The sequence below is a fragment of the Arachis hypogaea genome, chromosome 6 (assembly GCF_003086295.3).
Source record: "Arachis hypogaea cultivar Tifrunner chromosome 6, arahy.Tifrunner.gnm2.J5K5, whole genome shotgun sequence".
NCBI lineage: Eukaryota > Viridiplantae > Streptophyta > Magnoliopsida > Fabales > Fabaceae > Arachis > Arachis hypogaea.
Window position 1 is genome coordinate 116,473,336 of NC_092041.1, and position 23,453 is coordinate 116,496,788.

Below are 23,453 nucleotides of genomic sequence, written 5' to 3' on the forward strand. Positions count from 1 at the left end.
GAAATCAAGTGGATGAGTTGCAACTTAAATTAGAGGATCATAAAACACTATGAAAATTATAAAATATATAATTTTTACCTACAAAAGAGTGCACAAACAGAACCATAACTTAACCAGACACTGTAAACAACGACAACAACCATAATAGTTAATAAATCACGTCAATAATATGAAAACAATGCATTTCAACCAACAAAAAACACAAACTACTTATTAAATGGCCAACACTCTCTTTTTCCCAAATATATGAACTACTCTTTTTCATCAACAACATAATTTACTAAGAGAAAAAATTCTAAGCTACTAACAAATTTTACTTCATTTTATCTTCCACTCAAATGATTGTCTCATCCAAAACATATATAAATAAAAAAAATAAAAATAAAAAAGAGAAATCAAACCTCAAACTACTCTGTAAGCCTGCCTCTTGAAGAGAAACGGCAATGAAGAAAGGCATTGTGGCACCAATTCTTTGGTTAAACGACACAGGAAGGTACTTCAACGACACGTTTTCAAACACAAGGAGACACAAGGCTCAAACCAGAGATTTTGAAGAATTGAATAATTATTAGCGAAAAAGTTAACAAATCAACAAGAACAATGACAGCAACAGCAACAATCACTAGCAAATCAACAAGAACCATAATAGCAATAACTACGAGAACTGAATAATTATTAGCAAAAAATTTAAGTAATCAAGAACAATAACAGCAAATAAATTCAATAACTACAAGAACTGAACATTTATGCAAAACAATATAACAGTTAACAAGAAAAATCAGCAACAAGAAGAATAACTAACAGAGACTGAAGAAGAATAATCAGTGATGGGATGCTGTTAGGGCAAAAGGGGGTTAGGGCAAAAAAGTAGTTAGGATTTTTCATTAAAAAATAAATAAAAACAGAAGGAATAAGGAGAGAAATGAAAGCAACCTACCTGGATGACGCAGAAAAGACACAGCTCCAACGACAGAGGGAGCGGCAATGACAGCTCTTCTAACGGTGGCGGAGTTAAATGGAGCAACTCTGTTTGAGGCAATGAAATACGATCAAGGCAACTTGACATTGACTTTAGAGGAGAATGGTGGTGGGCAGTGCTGGCGGAAGGTGGCCAGAGGTGCTGCTGAAGGATGTTGCAGGGAAGAGAGAAAAGAGAGGAGAATGTGAAAGAGAGAAGGGTGTTCTTGAAAGTGAGGGAGAGGGGACGCGCATTTTGAATTTAGATCAGGTTTACCGTTAGATTTACCGGCGGATAAATCCAATAGTAATACATTGCGTATGACTAAAACGCAACATTCTATTAATTGAGATTTACCGATAGATAAATTCGACGTAAATTTTACAGTAATATCGACGCCAATTTTTTTTTAATTATTACCGACAAATTTACTGTTAGAATATCAAATCTGACGGTAATTTTTTTATCCAACAAATTTATTATTATGTCTGTTGATAAATTCGCCGATAGATCTACCGGTAACGTTCAATAATAAATTCAATAATATTCCATATTTTTTTATAATGATACTCTTATTTATATACTTAATTGGTTCACTCTTATTTATTATTTATTTATAGTGTAGGGCTCATATTTTATGTTATAGTAAAGAGAGAGTACATTAGTTTCATATATTAAAAAAAAATATTTTGATTTAATAATTAATTTTTAGGGTATACGTAATATTTTAAATAAATATATTTCTTTTAAAGGAGAGACACATGATTAAAACTTTAAGAGACAACTCAAATAATTTGTATAGCTTTTATAAGTCTTCAGAATTGAAAGAAAATCCATGTCCTCTAATAATAGGCTCAAATAATGGGTGGATATGATGAATATGGACAAATACTTAAATAATAATTGTCTCACTTGAAAAAGAGAAACTTCTTTTGATATCTAGTTAATAATTTAAGTAGCTTAACATTTATTTATTAATTGCAACTGCATGAGCAAATAATAAAGTTGAGCGAGTCTTTTTATATTATATAAAAAAATTTGAATAAAATGTAATCAAATTATTTTCTGCTGTTTAATTTTTATTTATATCTTTTTTCTTAGAGTTTATTGATGCATGTAGACTATTGAAAGTAGAGGTGTTTATGACCGGATGAAATTGAATTTATTTTTATCTAATCTGACTTTAAATAATATATATCGGGTCTATTTTTTAGACTCTAACTCAGTTTTAGATTCGATAAAATCTAAATATTTTTAGATCACAATTATACTGAATTTAAATCGGGTGAAAATTAAATTTTTAAGTTTTAATAATAATTTATAAAAAATTTTATTTATGATGTACTTATTTATAAAGAAGAAATTTATTATTAAAAAAATTATTATCTATATTTGAACTTAAATTTGTTCATAAATTCTAATTTGATGTTTCTTTAATCTATTTTTTAATTTAATAAATGTGATTAAAAAAAATAATAAACTTATAATTAATATAAGATAACATTAAAATTAATTTAATATATATATATATATATATATATATTTTTTTTTTTTAAATTTTTTTTAAAGTGCATATAAATCGAATAAAATTGGATTCATTTTGATTTAAACCTAATCTAAAATAATAATTGAATCTATTTTTAAATTTTTATTCAATTTTAAATTCAATAAAATTACACTAAATTAACTTTTAAAATATTTAAAATCAGACCGAATTTTTGAATCATCGAACGTTGTACACCCTAATTAGAAGAAAGAAACTAGAAAGTAGAACGAAAGAGGAGCACACCAAGAAATGAAACGAATCTTGTGGAAGATACTCACTTTATAAAATAAAATTAAAGAACCTTTGTGGCTTTGTTTTCATGCGATTCCAAAAAGATTCCCTATCACTCGCTCACTCACTCTCACTCATATCATATCACGTGTTCCTCGTCTCTCATACTATAATTTACTTAATTATGTCCCACATAACACTCTTAGCTTCCATCTTTGTAAGACCACTTTACTAATTTAGCCATCTTTTTTTTAGGGGTATTCAAATTCAATTTGATTTAAATTAAATCGTTTATTCAATTCAATTTAAATTAAAAATTGATTAAAATTGTGCTAATTCAGATTTGATTGAATTGTGTTTTTTATAAATTGTTGGATCGAATCGGATTTTGAATCTATTTTTCATAATCGATTCAATTCCATTCAAACTATACGATGTGCTATAATATTATTATTTTATTATTATATTATTAATATATTATTATTATTTAATAAATATTTTATGTTCAAAATATGATTTATTTATTTATTTTAACTAATTTATAATTTTATTTCTATTGTTATGTTATTGTTGATTTTTTAAGATATTGTTGAGACTTGTTATATCATTGTTGATTATTTAAAATTTGATGTTGAGACTTATTATATGTATTTAATTTTTTTAATTTATAAAATCGCAAATCCAATTCAATCCAAATCGCTTGAAATTGGATCAAATTGGATTGGATTTTTTTTTTTAAATCTTCCAATCTAAACCACACCGCAAGTAAAATTAGTGTTCAGATCAAATGAGTTTTTGACTCAAAATTGATCCAAACCACAACGCAAACACCCCTACTTTCTTGAACTTAATAATATATATATATATATATATATATATATATATATATATATATATCAATATTTAGTCTAAATTTTATTTTTTTCCCCTCTTTGATTGTTAGCTTTTAAAATATTAGATATCTAATAATTCATTTATCGATTCTTTCCGTTAGTTTAAGCTTTTAAAAAAATAATTTCATTACATAATATCAAAATTTATATGACAAAAAATTTAAACATTGCTTTTTCTTAATTCTACAAAAAATAATTTTAGCATAAAATTAAAAAAAAAAACTTATGAAAATTCGTACAAACTCGAAAAAGTAACTATTATGTGAGAAAAAATATTAGATAAATAACTATATATATTTTTTATTAATTTAAACTTTTAAGATAATAATTTTATAACATTAAAAAATTTATTTAAAATAATTTTCGATCAGAAGAATCTAAATGCAACAAGAACCAACCCACAAGAGAATAAGAAATTAAAGACCAAGAAGACCAATTCAATAACAAGCAAGTAATTTATTAGTAAAAATACAAAGGTAGAAAGGTCAAAGGTTTTATATAACTTTTTTTTTTTTCATGATATTTTTTACGGCAGGTCAATGACTAATCCGTTGCAGTACTGAGCTTCATTTAATGGTTTGTCACTGGCTAATGGGTTGCTACATGTACAAGGCAGAATTCGAAACCCCCACACTTGTTTAAGTGAACTAATGAACTAACCACTAGACTAACCCAACTTGATCAAGGATGCAAGAATAATATTTTTGCTTTATTTCAAAATTTTGGTCACGTTTTGATGAGTCTTTATAAAACCAAGTGCGCCCACACGCGTGATATCTTCTTGCAACTTGTGTTTGCCAACCCTATACAATTATAAATTTTAAAAAAGAAATAAATTATAACAATGGCCTAGAAATATACAAAGAATGCAATTTGACAAGAAAGAACTGATTTAAAAAAAAAAAGGAAGAAAAAAGAATTGAATGCATGTGTGGAGGAAAACAATGACAAATCTTTTCATGGATTCTGAAAAGGAAACAACCAACTTTGTTGTGCGATCCAGTTATGCCATTCTTTCAACTTCATCAAAACTAAGGTTGGCAAAATGACAAAAATGTTTGCCCAAAGTTCATATTTTAGTCTATATATTGATGGTTTTTATTTAAAAATTGACTATTAGACAAAAAAAAATAGGTATGTCTATTCAGTCTAACGAATCTTTTTTAAATGGATGGAACTTTTATTTTGGAGTCACATATGTACTTTACATCTAATTAGTCCATCCATTATATATGTAAATTTCAGTTTAGTCTTTCTTAAAATTTTATTTTAGTTTTATTTTATTATGTAAATATTTTTAGTCCCATTCTAATATTTAATCTAACTCCGTCCCTGATTTAAGCATGCTTACATAAAAGGTTAATCTTTTTTTTTGGTGATTCATAAAAGGTTAATCTATTTGATATTCCTAGAGAAACCTCATTGTTGGTTATATCATGTGATCTCCCGAATATAATAATCCTTACAAATTAAAAGAAAAAAAAAATGGAATTTATTTAGACATGATAAAAGTTCACTTCATTCTCCCCCAGTGGGTTGTTTTGGTCCAATTACTCGTTAGCTTGTTTTTTCGTTTAATTTCATAAATGAAGCGATCCAAACACATCCCTATGAGAATGGGCTGACTCAAAAAACTTATATTTGGGTTACGTCAAGTGATAAACATTTTGAAATAAAACATATGCTTCAAACTTAAACAAAATGTTATCGATAGGAAAAAGGAAATCCATTCTAATCTATCATGACAAAAAAAAAAAAAAGAAACTCCACGAGTCCATTCTAATCCAATAAAAAATGACTAACAAAATCCATGCGACTCTTGTTTTAACTCATATAATAATAATAACTGAGAGAGAAATAAGAGTATATAATTTTTTACTTCATCAGTATATTTAAATTATAAAGTCCATATATAGTTGAGTATGTAGTCAAAGATGTGATGATGGTGTGACTCCATGGACCAACGAAGCCTGCATTTGCATAATTGCTGACACAAATTAAATAAATTTCAGAATGCATGATTGTAACATATGGTGTTCTCTCTTATGCCATGCTATCAAATTGTCCCATTCCTTCAATTCAGTTCCCAAATCATGATCTAATCTAAAAGAGGAAGTATAGAGTGTTAATGAAATATCTATACAATATGTATAATGGGGGTTTAGAAATATTCGATTCAGTAGGATATCATGTGTTTATTATCCCTAGTACTTGGATAGTTATTTTGAATAGTATGGGTGTATTGTGTTTAAGAAATTAGTAATATTTTATCTTGAATATTCATTTTTTAACTCATATTGAACTAAATAAATAACTTATTGTACACATTGTACAAATACTCCATTGACTCTCTAACGAGATTCAATCTAAAACGGGCCACTTCCAACCAATTAATATTTATCTCTTTCTGCTATTCAATGTTCTTCATCATTATCGCCTCTCAGTTATACTCTAATTAAGTTTACATTCTATCATCAATGAGATGTACACAATTCTGCAAATTATAGCCAAATCCAACTCATAAAGGCCCATAAAAGTCTCTCATCCTTCGAATTTGATACTCTGAAATTGACACGTTAAAATGAATATTAAGATACGTATAATGAAGATAATCATTATATGACTATGATTATTTTTCAGTGTCTTTATTTAAAAGATGGTCATTCTTTAAATTTGTCTTTAAAAATTTTTATTAATTAAATTGGTTCTTAAAAAATTATAAATTAATTATTTTATTTTTTAATTATTTAATTAATAATTTTTATCAATAATTAATGATATAAAATATTAATTCACATTGTATATGACACTTAATATATTTAATTAGATATTAAATAAATATAATTATAAAAATCTATTAATTTAGTGCTATTAGTTTATATTAGAATTAGAGTTTATATAATTAAAAAAATTAATTAAATTAATAAATTTTTATAAATATATTTATTCAACGTCAAATGAGATATTAGTTGTTAATGAAAGTTATTAATTATATCACAAAAATATAATTATTTTTAAAGAACTAATTTAATTGATAAGATTTTTTAGAGGTAAATTTAAAAAAATAATCTATCTTATAAGAAGTAATTCGACTATCCAGCCATCTTTTTATATTAGAAAAATAATCCTATAGTAGAATGTTTTAAACCATCTATGTTAATTAATTAATGAATGCGATTGATGGTGATGTACAAATTAAATGCATGGCAGTGAAATTATATTTGAATTTGAGGGATGAAGTACGACGCATCAAATCCGATTAGTTATATAAATTCAATTTGTCTACGACCAGTTAATTGCTGTGTCTTCATTTTCAACTTCTGAATTGAAAAAATACTCAAAAATAATAACAAGTTCCATAGATTAATTAGATTGTGGGAATTATGAGGGCAGTTGATTAAGACACATCATCTGATTTTTTTTTCTTCTTCACTTTTTGTGGTAAGTGAAATTTTTCCAAACTTTTAAATGAATTGATCAAGCTAAGGTAATACTTGGGTAGTTTCTTACCTCCAGGTAATTCTATCATGAGAGAGAGAGGGGAGTGGAAAAACATTGGACGGGGTAGGGCTAGGCAACTACAACATCAAACCAAGGATTCTAGGTTTTAGAATCGAAAAGAGTATGTTAGATTGAAACAGGATTCTTTCACCGTCTTTGTCAATAGGCTACCGGAAGATATCTCGAAGCAGGAATTGTTTCGGTTGTTCTCATGGACGAGGAGGATCAATGACATCTATCTCTCAAGGAAGATGAAAAATGGTGTGGTATACCTATTTGCGTTCGTCAGATACACTACGAAGGGTGGAGCGCTCAAAGCGATATCAGAAATGAATTCTATGCGGTTAAGAGGGAAGGAGATTTTTGTGGGAGAGGCTAAGTACAAGAGGAATAACTCTAAGGAGAAGTTGGCGGTAGAAATCAAAGATGCAAGGAGGAGTGCGGTGGTCGTTAGTGCTAACGATGAAAAGTGTCCGAGGCAGGATGGAGACCATTTATACGAAGGGAGGCGTGTAGATGTTGGGGAGGCTGCTCGTGGAATTATTGTTAGGCAAAATCATGATCTTTTGGACGTTGCGAATGATCGTACTCATGTAGAGACCTCGGCGGCAAAGGAAATACGGGTCTCTGCGGATACCACTAATTTGGGTTGGCTGCAGCGGAGTATTATGGGGACTACAACGAAGGCCATAGATTTTCATTTGTTGAATGCGACAGCTCGGACGAATTGGCCTAATGTGGTAAAGATCTGTGAGATGGGAGCTTACAAAGCCTTATTAATCTTTGATAGCCTTCGTAATGTGGAAGAGGCGCTTGCTATGAAACTGGATGGTCTCTTAAAGTTCTTCAGTAGTATTGGACGTTGGAATGAGAATCAACGATGTGATAAGAGAAGAGTGTTGCTGGAGTGCATTGGAGTCCCTTTACATGTGTGGTCAGACACTACGTTCCGTATGATTGGTGAACAGTGGGGTGAGGTGGTGTCATGTGATGATGCAACAATTTCTCTTATGTCATTCAGTGTGGGGCGGGTGCTGATTGATACGTCTCGGTTTGACGTCATTCATGAAAAAGTTCATCTCGTCGTAGGCATGACTGGGTTCGAAGTGGTGGTTAAGGAGGCGAGAAGTGATGCTTGGGCTTTACCGGATTGTATGATGAAGGATGTCTTGGCCGGCAACCGTGGGCCCATGTTCGGCAAAATCTATGATACTGGGGAATGTAGTCACGCGCAGGTAGTGGGACGGGATGTGGAGGCAGAGATAATTGTGATGGTGGCAAGGGAGGAAGAACAGCCGAAGGGTAGAGTGGTAATTCCCTTTGAGATTTAAATGAATAGAGTACCGAACCTTTGAATTCAAAAAATTCTAAAACGGCAACGACAACAATCAAGGGCTCTAGTGAGACAAAGGCTGATGGTGCGGGATTTCAACCTAACATTGTGGAAGAAGATTCAGGTCGAACCTTATCTTGGGACTATGGAAGTGATCGTCGGGTTACAGGGGTTGAGATCAGCAGTATAAATAGGGGAACTTTGGATGTTAGTGGGCTTTATCTTGTAACCAATAGCGTTGAGGCCCAAAATTTATTATCCCATGTTAAGGAGGTTCAGTTGGGCTGTTCTCACCAAGCCTCACACGTGGGTCCAGTTAGAAGTGCTGGGCGGGTTGGGTTGCTATTCTCTCGAACCCGAACGCAGTTTGGGGAAATTTTGGGGATCGGGCGTATGGTGTAAAGAGAAGCGTTGATGGCACAAAGACTCACCGCGGCGCTGACACAGCCATGCAGCAGACGAGCCAACCAGACCGCGAAACCCCCCATTCGGGTAGCCCATATGACGGAGGCGACTGTAGGATGGTGGCCCGCTCGATGGAAAACGAGGAAGGAGAACGGGAATGTCATGCATCAGCGGATGAAGGGGGGCCAGCCCTGTTGATGCCGGAAATGACGAACGATGCCGGAGAACTGGTGTCGTTCTTGGGTCGGGAAGCTGGGAATGTTGATGTGGGGCGAGAAGAGAATGAAGTAGGAGGGTGCGGTGATGAGTCCGATGGTTCGAGTGCGGCAGGGACGCTGCGTTTTGATGGTGGATTGGAGGTGGCCAGGCTGCGAAGGAAGGCTCTTTCTGGGTTGGTGGGTTATGGTGAGCTGGATGTCAGGCAGAAGGGAGAATGGGGTTGTGATATGGTAGGAGATGGGATAAGGTCAGGTTATTTTCAATGCAAAAAATGCTCCAAAAGGGTTAAATCGGCCAAAGAACCAGGCGGTTTGGAAGACCAAGCTCTGGTAGAAATGGCGGAGATAAAAGAGGATGGTGCTAGGGGGAGCCAGAGGACCTAAGGGATGCAACACTTGATGCTAACAGTAAAACCGGCACAGAAGTGTCTGAAAATAAACGTGAGACTGAAATGCAAGAGAACATGAAAGCTTGGGACCTGGCAGTTGAATCTTGAGCGGTTCAGTACAACGAGGAAGATGACATTATGGCAGTACTGCAGGCACAAAATGAGGCAATAGCCTGAAAGAAAAGGCAAGCAAAGCAAAAGGAGAAAGCTAGAAGAAGTCGTCCAAAAAATCAGAGTAAGATGTGTATAACTGGTTTAAAATGATTTTTAGTTCTTGAAATGTTAGGGGGTTGGCAGGAGTTGGTAAATTGAGCATGGTGAAAAATTTTAGACGAAATTTTAAGCTACCAATGCTAGGCCTGATAGAGACTAAAAGAGAGGTAGTGACTAAATTTGATATTTTACAACAGTGGGAAAATGATGCGGTAGGATGGGAGTATGTGGGGGCGGAAGGTGCTTCAGGCGGTCTGCTGTTGATGTGGGATGAAACGGTTTTTAAGATATGCAACTGTTATAAAGGAAATAGGTGGTTGTGTGTGGAGGGGGAACTGGTAAAGAATAGTTTTCGTTGTGCTTTCTGTTTAGTATATGGTGCGCATGCTCGGAATAAAAAGCTGGTTGTGTGGGAAGAGCTGAGCTTTTTATCTGGATTATGTCAAGTACCCTTATGCTTTATGGGTGACTTTAATGAGTTCGTTAAAGTGGAAGAGCAAAAAGGGGCAACTACTTTGACGGGATCGGCAGCGGATTTCAAATCATGGATCCAGGATATGGGGCTCGTGGACCTAGATTTATCTGACTGCCTGTTTACATGGTTCAGGGGCCAATCTTGTAGTCGCATAGATAGAATGTTGGTTGGTTTGGAATGGCTAGAAGAGTTCCCGGAGACAAGGTTACGAGGTGGACCAAGAGGGCTGTCGGATCATTGCCCAGTGATTATGGAGGCTACAAGGGTCGGAAGGGGGCTGAGACCTTTTCGAAGTCTGAATTCATGGTTCACTCATGAAGGGTTCTTGAGGATGGTGAAGGAGGAGTGGAGAAGCTTAGGTGAGGGGCGCTTCCTAGATAAGTTAAAGGCAATGACGGTTCCTTTGGGCAGATAGCATAGAGAGAATTTTGGATCTATGGACATGATGATTCAAAAGTTTGAGGAGGAGATCAAGAAAGTAGATAATATGGTTAGCAACGAAGTGCATGATGGAACCTTGGAGGCAAGAAGGAAGGCACTCGTTAGCTCTTGTAAGAGGTGGTATATCAGGAAGGAGGTACATTAGAAGTAGATGTCAAGGTCCTGGCATGCAAAGAAGATGGACAAAAATACTCGGTACTTTCACAATTTAGCCTCAGCTCGAAGGAGGAACAACCGGATTGATGCTTTAATGATTCATGGAAGAGTAGTGAGGAATCAGGCCAGGATTAAGGTGGCTATAAGAGATTTCTACAAGGACTTGTACCAACAGGAGGTGTCACCTAACATAGGCTTTCGGGATGGGTTAGTAATGCAGTTAGATGTGGAAGAGGCAACAGAGCTGGAGTTGATGCCATCTGTGGAAGAAATAAAGGAGATAATTTGGGATTGTGAGTCAACAAAAGCACCAGGAAGTGACGGGTATAATATGAATTTCATTAAGAAGTGTTGGAAAGAAGTTAGGCAGGAGTTTACTGGAGCAGTCTTGGATTTTTTCGGTCTTCTAGGTTACCTAGGGATTCGAATATCACTTGGATGGCGCTGGCGCCGAAGTTTGTGGGAGCTAAAGAAATAAAAGACCTCAGGCCGATTAGTATGGTGGGGTGTGTGTATAAGATAATATCTAAGGTATTGGTTCGGAGGATGAGGAAGGTCATGCCAGGGTTATTAGGAGAGACACAGAGTGCGTTTGTGCAGGGCAGGAAAATCCATGATGGGGCATTGATAGCCTATGAGACCGTGCAGTGGCTGAAGGCAAGGAAAAAGAGTGCAGCGATTATTAAACTTGATTTCAAAAGGCATACGACAGGGTCAAATAGAGCTTTGTGGATATTGTTTTGCAGAAGATGGGTTTTGGCCATAGATGGCGGGGGTGGATTAAGGAGTGTGTCTGCTCTGTGTCTATGTCGGTTCTTATAAATGGGTCTCCCTCTAAGCCATTCAAGATGAAAAGGGGACTACGACAAGGAGACCCTTTATCTCCTTTTCTGTTTGTGCTAGTTGTTGATGTGCTACATAGGATGATTAGGGAGGCAATGAGGAATAGCCGCATCTATCCACTTTTGGTTGGGCAGGATAATATCGAGCTATCGCACTTGCAGTTTGCAGATGACACCATTCTATTCTGCCCTACTGAGGAAGAGACTATCAGGAACTACAAGCGATTGTTGCGTTGTTTTGAGTTAATGTCTAGGTTGAATATTAATTTTGAGAAGTCCAGCTTCATTCTGGTTAATAGTGATCAGTAGTGGGCACGTAGGATGTGTCAGTTGCTGGGGTATAAGGAGGAGTCTCTACCATTCCGATATCTTGGCATTTCTCTCGGAGCGAACCCGAGGCTTGTTAAGACTTGAAAACCGGTGATTGACAAGTGGAAGGAAAGCTAAGCCTGTGGAAAGTAAAGACCCTAAACAAAGTCAGTAAGCTAGTTCTTATTAAGTCTGTTTTGAATAGCTTGCCTATCTACTATCTTAGCCTATACAAGTTGTCGAAGGCGGTAGCGGAGAAGTTGATCTCACTCCAAAGGCGCTTCTTGTGGAGTAAAGAGGATGGGAGAAATGGGATACCACTAGTAAAATGGGAAGTGGTGATGGCTCCGAAAAAGGCAGGTGGTCTAGGTGTTGGTGACGCAGTGATTCGGAATACAGCTTTGCTCTTTAAGTGGTGGTGGAGGTTCTCGAAAGAGGATTGTCCCCTATGGAAGAAAGTCGTCTGTTCCTGTAATAACATGAATCCGTCTGAGATGCTGTGTGGTCAGCCTGTGCCTACAAGAGGGAGTCGTTAGAAGGATATTTACTAGTTACAAATTCATGAGCCACATGTTAGAGAAAAATTGATCAGAGGTCTGTATATGGATGTAGGGAATGACAGAATAGTCTGGTTCTGGGAGGATATTTGGTTACCTCACGGTGCTCTGAAAGAGTTGTTTCCAAGGCTTTCTCGGTCTCAAACCTGAAAGGATCGATTATTGGGGATTGCGGGTTTTGGGATGGGCTAGAGTGGATATGGAACTTCCAATGGAGGGGAGAGCTGTTTCAATGTGAGTTGGAACTAGTAAACCAACTCCATTAGGTTTTAGAGTCAGTTAAGCTAACAACTGAGAGGGAGGATAGAGTGGTTTGGAAATTTGGTAGATCTGGTATCTATTCAACTAACTCATTTGTGCAGGTGTTGCAGGAAGCGGTTCTCCCGGAGGAAATAACAAGCTATAGTTTCACAAGTACTATTTGGAAGGGTTTCGTTCCACTAAGGATTGAGTTATTCTCTTGGTTTGTGTTGGTGGAGATGGTGAATACTAAGGAAAGATTGTGTAGACTATGTGTCATTAACCTGAATGATAGTACGTGTGTCTTATGTTGTAAATATGTAGAGTCTACTTTTCATTTGTTTGTTGGTTGTGAGATTTCATGGTAGGGGTGGTGTGCTTGGTTTTTTGCTCTTAGAAGAGAATGGACCATGCTGGGTACACTAAAACAACACTTTGAAAGTTGGATGAATGTTGCAGAAAGAAAGATGAGAGGAAGAGGTGGGTGATTGGCTTCTTTGTTGTTATCTGGACGATTTGGCTAGGACGGAATGATAGAATCTTCAGGAATCAAGACTCACGTGTGGTGGACATTATAAGTAGATCCTTTTTGCTATCCAATGAGTAGAGTGGTAGTGAATCATATGGTTATTGATGACAATGCCAAAGATAATCAGGGGTTATTATGACTAGAGTTGTAAGTTGTTCTTTACTGTTTTATATACTCTACTTTGTTGTGTTGATCTTTCTACCTAAAAAAAAAGGTAATACTTGAATATCATGTGTTTTTTTTTATTAATAGCAACAAGCTGCTTTAATTTCTTCTATTCTTAATAATGATCGAACGCGTCTTGCAAAATTTAAATATATTCTAAAATTATTATTTTTTATATGATTAGGTTCGAGATAAAGAGATAATAAAAGGTAGAACATAATTTTTAGAAGAGAATTGCATATGGATAAAAATTGACCTATTGAGAGTAAATCAAAGACACTGTAATCGAAAAAGGTCGATGACCTAATAATATTAGTTCAAATAGATTTTAACACTATATTAAAATTAAAATTAAATAAGTTTAACTCAATTTTACAAATTAATTTATGGGGTGCGTGATACCTAGACAATCTAAAATAAAAGGACATACAAAATTGATTTATAAATCTCAAGTGAATACCTAATACAATCGAAGAAATTAAATATAGGGCAAATTACTATATTAAGTTAAGGAGAGGAAAATTTTACACAAATTTACCAAATCAAAATTTGATTTATGAATCAACTAAAGTACGTTTTTATATAGTTCGAATTAGCTTAATTTGAACTCTATTTACATATAATTCAAATCACATCGATTCGAACTATACACACACGCACACACCCACTAATTTGAATCAACTTGATTCGAATTACACACAGTAATTCGAATCAGGGTGATTCGAATTACTCCCCAGCACGCAATCCTAAGTAATTCGAAACAGGCTGATTCGAATTACTCATTTTGAATTAAGCAATGTGTAATTCGAATAAGGTTGATTCGAATTAGTGAGTGTGTGCGTGTGTCTGTAATTCGAATCAATGTGATTCGAATTACATGTATTTTGAGTTCGAATTGACCTGGTTCAAACTATATAAAAACGTACATTAGTTGATTCATGAACCAATTTTTGGTTTAACTAATTTGTGTAATTTTTTACTTTCATTGGCTTAGTTATGTGATTTGTCCTTTTATATATATATATATATATATATATATATATATATATATATATATATATATATATATATATATATATATATATGCTTTTGAAAGGAAAAGAAAGTAGTGTGGAGAGCGAAATTGGCACAAAGTTTAAATGAGTTTGAACTTTGAACAAGTGATCTAAACGAATAATAAAAAACCTAAACCCAAATAATCTATTTTTAGTTTAAATGAAAAAAAGCCTAAAAATATGGGAACTAGAAATAAAAAAACAATAAAAAGCATGACCAAGACTTTTGTAGGATTGTAGTTGCCGCACCGAATACGGCTTTCATTTTCTTTATACTGTATATTATTGGTTATTATTATTATTTATTATTACACTCTTTTGTTCACTCAATTGAAGGAGTCAAAATATTTTGAAGAGTCCACATTCACAAACAATATGTAGAAAGCAAGTAATCAATAATTTATTATACTAGTGTACATTCAAATTAGTCAATAAAATTAGTTATTAATATAAAATATAAAATATTAAAAATAAATTAAATTATATATATTTATACATAAATATATTAATGATTAATTTTAGTATATAAATAATATTTTTATCAATAATATATCCACAAGGCTCAGATTCTATTTGATTTTGAGAGTAGGACACAATAAATAAAAAAAAATGATATTTTTTTGTTTTATTTGATAATAAATTAAATATAAAATAAAATAAATAATTAATTTTTTTTGTATTTTTATTGTCAAAAAATATAAAATATATTAATTTAATATTTTAAAATATAATATTTTTATTTATATCTCATATATTAAATATAATTTTATATAGGAGTGGCAAAATTTTCCGAGACGCAGGGATCCCTGCGAGGACTGCCCCGAATAGGGATCCGATTGTGGGGAATTTTTCCCGTGGAGATGGGATGGGGAACAAAATTCCCCCGAAACAGGCACGGGACCCGAGTAGGGATCCCTGCCCCGTCCCCGCTATTCTCCGAAATTTATGAATTTCTTGAATTATCCTTAATAGTTTATTTCTCATATATGTTTTTTAGTCATTTCTCACACACACACATATATATATATACAGAAACCCAAAACTCCTAATCTTTATTTGCATAACACTTCTCCAATTCAGATATTCCTAAGGCTGTCCATACTCCATCCAACCTCTCTGCAGCCACCCCCTCGTCACCCTTCTCACCGCATTGTCACACCTCACCATGCCATCATCCTTACCGCGTCATAATTTCTATTTGCGTCTTTCCTTTTCGTAACTCTGCCATCGTATCCATTCTCCTCTCTATTGCCGCATCTCCCACCTCGTCCACTGCTTTTTTCTTTGGCTCGTCGTTGCGTCCTCCCATTGCGTTATTTCGAAAGAAGTCACCATCGTGTCATTTAGACTTTTTGTATAAAATCTTGCAGTTTTTGTATAAGATAGATATTTGTAGCTCTATTCATATAGAAATTAATAATTAATTATAACTATTATGTAGATAGGGAATGAGTTCCCCGCAGGAAATGGGGCCTTGTGAGGAATGGGAATGGGGAGCAATATTCCCCCACGACGAAGACTGGGGGCGGAGATGGGGAGCAAATCTGAGGGTGGGGATGGGGAGCAGGGAGGCATCCCCCGCCCCCGCCCTGCCCCATTGACATCCCTAATTTTATATCTTTGTATTCATATGCAGTGTATTATCTTTATAAACAAATGAAGCACAAAAGACTAACCTCCCTTTTTTTTTTCTTTTTAGTTGAAATTGAATAGGCACTATAATTAAAATACCCAGAGCATTTTGTAAAGAGTAAAGACATATCATCTTGATCTATCAAAATCAAGAGATATTATCATTGTCCCTTGTCTCCCATTTTTTTCAAGGTGTATGTCTTCCTTTTCAAAATCTGTTTGACATTCTTTAATTTTAACCTACCCTTTGAATGACTTATATAGTTCTATCATTTTTTAAGCAGTTAAGTCATCTTATTTATCATATTTACCTTTTGCCATTCTATATATTAATATATCATTTTAATTTTTTAATTTTTTTGATTTGTTAAAATACAAATACATATATAAAAGAAAAGGTCAAACAGATTTATCAATGTAAAGTAGTATAATATAGGTCTTCTTTGGAATTGTCCTACGTCCATTTTAAATAAATTACAAAATAAAAAAGATTTAAGGTTTTTTTTTTATTATTATAGATGTACATTTGTAGAGAGGAGTTGAAAAAAAGATGAAGAAATAGTTATGTAAATAATGTTTAGTTTCATCCTTTTTTAATTTATTATTAATTAGGATTTAAGCAAGCACATGCATGCAATGCCTCTAATTAACTACTGTGTAGCATGAATATAATCCATCACTACAAAAACCATTTTGCTAATAAGGAGATCATTGTCTGGTTTATTAAAGACCTTAACTTTTTTAATTAAGTAACAATGTTGTGTTATGTCAAATTATTTAATGATTTAATAGAGTATGATTTTATTAATTATTAATTAAGTCATAAAAGAAAAAAGCGGTGATGTAGATGTAAAGGAAAAAAAACTATGTAATAAAATATGATAATATTATAATAGAATTGAGTGAGACTATTTTAATCTTATAAATTAATAAAAAATGATGTATATCTCATAGTTATAAGCACACTAAACTTTATTGCAAGTATTGTTAAAAGATATAAATCTTGTAACAATATTTTAAGGGTAAATGTCCTTTCTTATTTCTAACCATTTGTTCCTCTTAAGAAATCTAAACACTTAAATTGGTATTTATTTATTTTGATATATATATGTTTTAGTCTCTGGTTAGAGACCGAAAAGGACATTTACTCAAAGTAGATAAGAACTAGAACGTACATATATCAAAGTAGATAGGAACCAATTTGGGTGTTTAGATTTTTTAGGAGGTGAGAAGTCCATCCGACAAATAATTAGAAACTGGAAAAGGCATTTACTCATATTTTAATAAAATAAAGAGTCTTATATTATTATTTAATTACAAACTTGTGTTAATTTAAAATATGTTTAATCATAATATGGATTAAATCCTTTCTTCAAATAAGGTTTGAACTTCAAGTCTTCACATAAATACCATAATAACAATTAAAACAACAAATGATTAATCTATTAAGTATTAAGAGTGTGACACCACTAAATCTAAACTGATTACAACATAATAAACTCTCAAAAAATTAGTGATATATAAAAAAAAAATAAAAAAATAATCAAATATTATATATGTCTGAAGTCAAGCAAACCAAAAGAGGTTGGGGAGTTCTGAACTTCTGATACATGGGATGTGAAGGGAGAAAGATGTTGTCGGCCATTGGCACATTTCTATAGATTTCAAACTAATGGAAAAAATTTCAAATGTATATTCAGCACTTTTTAATTTAGATGTGGGAGGAGAAATGGCGTAGGACGCAGATATGGAGTATATAGGTGCTTTATGTAAGTGTGGTGTCAGGAGTAAAAATCGGACCGTCCGATTATTTAGTACACAAATCGGAGGTCCGATTACCTTCACCAAAATTTAAATTTTCTCTTCCACACTAATCAGACTGTTCGATTAGTAAGCTTAATTTTTTTTTACAAAGAAATCGAATGGTCCGATTTTTTCATTTCTGTTTCAGAAAAAACTGTTCCTACATCTATGTTTAACACCCACATTTTCCAGAATAATGCACAACACACACATATTTCTCATATCCAAAAAAATGAGCTTATATTCAGCACTGATATTTCAGTAGTTTTAACCGTTAAACTTAATTATAAAAAAATATATAATATATTAAATAAAATCAACTTTTACAATTTTAGAATACTAATATTTTTGGTATATTTAAAAAAAATTTAAATTATATATAAAATTATATATTATTTTTCATTATTTTGTGTCATAAAAGGCAGAGGTAAAGAAAGCAACTATGCAATGAGCTATCCAGCTGTGATACAATTATTCTTTTAATTTTTGTTCATTTCTTTTTATGTGTTCTTGGTTTGGAGAAAGAAAAGGTTTTTCTTCTCCCATGTCTTTTCATTTTTAGCTAAAACCAAGGCATAGACCCTTTGTCCTCCCCTTTGTATTTGTATTTGTGTTCTTGTCTTTGCTCAAGGTGTGCCCTGCCCTGCCACCACACCAACCTACCCAACAAAATTATATTTTAAATAATTATTATATATTTTAACAACATGCTTAATTTCATTCAAATTAATATATAAATTCTAAAAGTTTTCACTTCACATGCTCTTAATGTGTCATCTCAAATATTAGACTAGTTTAAGAAAGATGAAAATTTACCCTCTGAGTTTTATTAACATATGGTGCCTCTTGATATTGTGATAGGTTATTATTATTATTTAAACAATGGCATATAATTAGAATAAAATAATGTTGCTAGAGTTTTGGACAAAATTCATAATGAAAATCAGTGGTGGAACTTGAAGAGAAATTTTGAGGGGGCAAATATGTAATTTAAAAAATAAAAAATAATATGTTGTATTTTAATTTTAATTATGAAAAAAATATTAAACCAAACATATTAAAATCATTTTGGATAATTTGTACTAGATAAGAAATAATTGTTTAAATGTTTACTATATGAATCTCATTTAATAAAATAATTTTTAATTTCATTTGTTTTCTTTAGGGTGATATTGTCAAAATTAAAACTAGTTATTCCTAAAGTTTTATTTCAAAAAATTAAGATCAAATTCATTAGATATGACTGTTTGAATCTTTAAAGATTGTATCAAATTACTTTTTTTTATGATTTATTAGAGTAGTGAAATTATCAATAGATAATATTGTAGAATATATATTTTTTCCTTCTTAAATATTAGTGTTCCTTTTAAAAGGACATAATTCTTTGATTTTTTTATTATTATAGTTATAGAAAAATTAGAATATATAAAATATTAAATATGTAAAAGAAATTTTCATTATAACGATAAATATTAAAAATTATAATATATACTTATTGGATATTTAATTTTTTTTTCTGATCGTAAATTCAATTAAGAAACTAAAAAAGTATAAAATAATATTAAAATAAATGGATAAAAAATTACCTAATTTTTCAATGATACATGAAATTATAATTGTTTGGAATTTAATTTGAAACTTAAAAGATCGAAACTTTGAATATTATAACACCAAGATTTATTTAACATAATATCTTAATTGTGTCTAAAAAAAATTAATAAAACTTAAAATAATATTAAATTAGATTGTTATAAAAAATTAGACAATTATCAAAGTCTATTATAGTCCAATCCAATGTATTAATTTTTTTCTTCAATTTGTAAGACTTCAATTAGGTAAAAAGACCAAAGTTCAAAACCCATTATCTTAAATTTAGCATAAAAAAAATTCCAAATGAATAAGTTATGTGAATCTCAAATACACATAGATAACTTTGCAGTAAAGATCTGCAACCAAATATTATATTTGAATAAGCATTATTCATTTTTATATAAAATATTTGGGGCCATGGTCCCCATGAAAAGCTCCCCTGAAGAAAATCATTATTGTTCATTTTTGTTAACAAATACACATATCATGTCATGTGCTTACTAAATTCTAACCAAGTTTATAATAGTATAGGAAACATTTTAAGTGCACCGGGGAACACTGGTGTAACAGTTGTTTTAATCGGTGATTTTAATTAATATATATTATATATATTTTTTATAAGTTAGATCAACGGTTAAAAATAACTGGTACACCGATATTTCTGGTGTATTTGAAATGTTTCCAATAGTATATTCTTTAACACTAGAAAATAGCTGTCTCATTTAAACAACAATTTTTTATAAGACTTTTAGTTAGATGTATAAATAATAGTACTCTTCTTTTGTTTCCTTCATTCTTTTTTGGCATATATACTTTTGAGTCATTGTTTGGATAAAGGAAGAGAAATGAATAATCTTCAATGATTAAATGATATGCTAATGTTCTATTTTGATTTATGTACTATATATAAATCTTAATTAGCACCAAACCCTTCAATTCACACACCTATAATCTCAGGTTTAAGTGGAAATTAAGTCCACAAAATTGAACCTTTGCCTTATATATAGCCCCATCACAACATAAATGTTTATTATTGAATCCAAATAAAGATAGGACTATATATATACATAGACATGATGTTCTCACAAAGAAGATTGAAATTAATTAATTAATTAAGGGCTGAGAAAATCATTGCTTGAATTGTTCAAAGGAAGCAGTGTGTTCTTGAGTCCTAGGCCTCTTCTTGTTGATGCTGTTTGGTGTTGATGAAACAGAATCATTAGCAGATACTACTTCCCATGAATCATTAGAGCTATCATGATGATCAAAGCTAAATGACACATCAATTACACCACTTGGGCTACTAGGAATAATAATTGATCCAAAATTGCGTTTTTTGGATTCTTTGTAGTTGAATCCTGACTCTGATACAACCTCCAATATGAGATTGTAGCATTCTTCTAACTTCTCCTGCAACATATATATCAAACTCTAGGTTTAATTTATTTAAGCAATAAAACTAAGTTATTAAAGTAACATTTACAATGAGGTAGTAACATTACAATTTGTTTCATACAAGTTTTGCAAGATATTGTTGTACATTTGGGTTTTATTTGGCCAACTTTACTTTTCAAGTATATCGGTGTTTCAGTAAATTTTAATCGTTAATCTTAATTATATATATTATATATATTTTCTACAATTAAGTTCGACAGTTAAAAATCACTGAAATACTAGTATACCGAGTATACTTGAAAATTTTTCTATCTTATATTATGATATGTGTAATGAGTGTAAATAATCCTTTATTTTAGATGTGGTTTTAACTTTTAAAGAAATTATAAGGAAATATATTAAATTTTTATTAAAAACTATATATAACTTTTAGCCTAATAGTAAAGAGGGACAGCATATTAACATATATATAGAAAGAAAAAGAGATTATTTGGTAATAATAGGTGGGATCAAAATTATTGTAGTGTTTAATTACTTTATTATACACTTCTAGCACAAATAATCTATATCTGTATATATAAATAAAAGTATAAAACTCATTTGTCATGAGCATTTAATAGGGTTTGTAGTCAATATTTCCTGCAATTATTTTTTTATTTTTGTATTTTTTTACTTTTCACTACATGTAAAAATACACAAAAATGAGAGAATATAGAGAAAAAATAAATATATATTCTTACTGTATTTACTTGTATTATGTAAATGATTATAATTACTTTATAAAATAAAGAATTTAATTAAAAATATCAAAAGTGTAGTATCACTCTAAAATTTAACAGCATAAGACAGAGTAGTCTATGATTAAGAACTTGATGATTAAGAGATGCAAACCTTGTTGATTTCAAGAATACCCAAGAACTGATTTTGGTATTCAGATGCAAGATAAGGCTCCACATTGTTGTTAACTACATGCATCATTGTAGCAGTTGCCAACACAGAAGGAAGATAGCCAATAAGCCTGGAATCTGCATTAAAAATAAATAAATAAATAAATAAGAGAAGTTGAAGAAATGTATATATAGAAGTTAAAGAAAGAGATTAATTAATTATTACCTGGTAAGAGAGAAAGAAGAAGAGACTGACATGTGTTGAGGAAGTGAAAACATTTAAGTCTTCTTGTGATGTAATCAATGAAAGAGAGAGGTGTTGGTGGATTCATCTTCCACTCAAGAGTTGAAAGTACCAAAATCTCCATTTTCTTTATTGTTTTTGCCTCAAACACATATTTGCTGTCCTCCACCTACACATATTTTCATAAATTAAATTTCATTATTAATAAAAATATATTATTATTTTATCACTTAATATATAGAATTGGAAACATTTCAAGTGCATCGAGAATACCGGTGCTCCAATTATTTTAATCGTTGATCATATTAATTAAGATTAACGATTAGAATAATTGGTGCACCGTACTCTTCGGTACATTTGAAATGTTTTCTATAGAATTAATCATACTTGTAAATCAAGAGGAAGAGGAACTTGGGTCTCTTCCATTTTAGCAGCAAGAGAGATGCAAGCAACTGCAGCAAGATGAGTCAACCATGGCTGCTGCTTCTTCATGGTGAAGGTGAAGAGGAATCTGTGAAGGTAGTTAACAGCAAGAGAAGCTGTGAGAGCAGAGAATGAGAAATATGCATTCACTCTAAGAATCCATTCAACTGCTTCTCTTCTTTCCCACTCATCAATGCAAAGAATGATGCTGAGTTTCTTCTCTTGTTCTTGTTCTTTTGAAACAAGAGTTTTCAACTCTGAATCATCACAAAACATGTCTTGTTCTAGAAACACATGATCATGTTCCTCATCATCAAAATAATGTTGTTCTGAGCAGTACAAAGAATCTGTGTGGTGTTGATGATGATGATGATGTGCCATGTCTTGTTCTTCTTTGGTACATTATAGGAATGAGAAAAGGAAAAGCATGATTGTGAAATATGCTTATTCAAAAAGAAGAAGAGAAACTAAGGGAGTGATTGAAGGATGAAAAGAAAGAAAGAAAGAAAAGAAAATAATGAGAGAGCAGAGAAAGAGTGAGTCTATAGAATGTTATTTATTGGTGTGTGGAGTTTCCCAAAACCACCACTGTTATAGTGGCAGATTTTATTAGCTGTTATTCTTACAATTTAATAACAAAACACAAAATACTATATATATTATGAATAATACTACGTGTACACCAAAATCAGCCACCAAAATCAGTTATCAGTATAAAATATATGTTAAAATATAAATATACATTGAAAATAAATTAAACTACACATGTATTTATACACAAATATATTAGTGGCTAATTTTAGTGACTAATTTTGGTGTATAAATAACATTTTTAATATATTATACAATAGACTTAGCTAACATGTGCACTTATGATACATGATAAATTTTTGCCACTAATAAAAACATTTTTATTAAAAATATAAAAAATTTAAGTTTTTAATATATTTATTTTATCTTCATTAAATAAAAAAATTAAAATTTTTTATTAATAATAAATTTATCATATGTTTTATTCTTAAA

General features: G+C 31.6%; 1 protein-coding gene across 1 annotated transcript; it reads right to left on the bottom strand.

The window, feature by feature from the left end:
* Positions 1-20,341: 20,341 nt before the first annotated feature.
* Positions 20,342-23,006, bottom strand: LOC112756092 (cyclin-D3-1-like). The gene is made up of 4 exons (XM_025804520.3): positions 22,395-23,006; positions 21,990-22,176; positions 21,768-21,901; positions 20,342-20,891 (listed from the first exon to the last, which is right to left on the bottom strand). The coding sequence occupies exons 1-4, from the start codon at positions 22,809-22,811 to the stop codon at positions 20,610-20,612; spliced, it is 1,020 nt and encodes a 339-aa protein (XP_025660305.1). The 5' UTR covers positions 22,812-23,006; the 3' UTR covers positions 20,342-20,609.
* Positions 23,007-23,453: the final 447 nt, after the last annotated feature.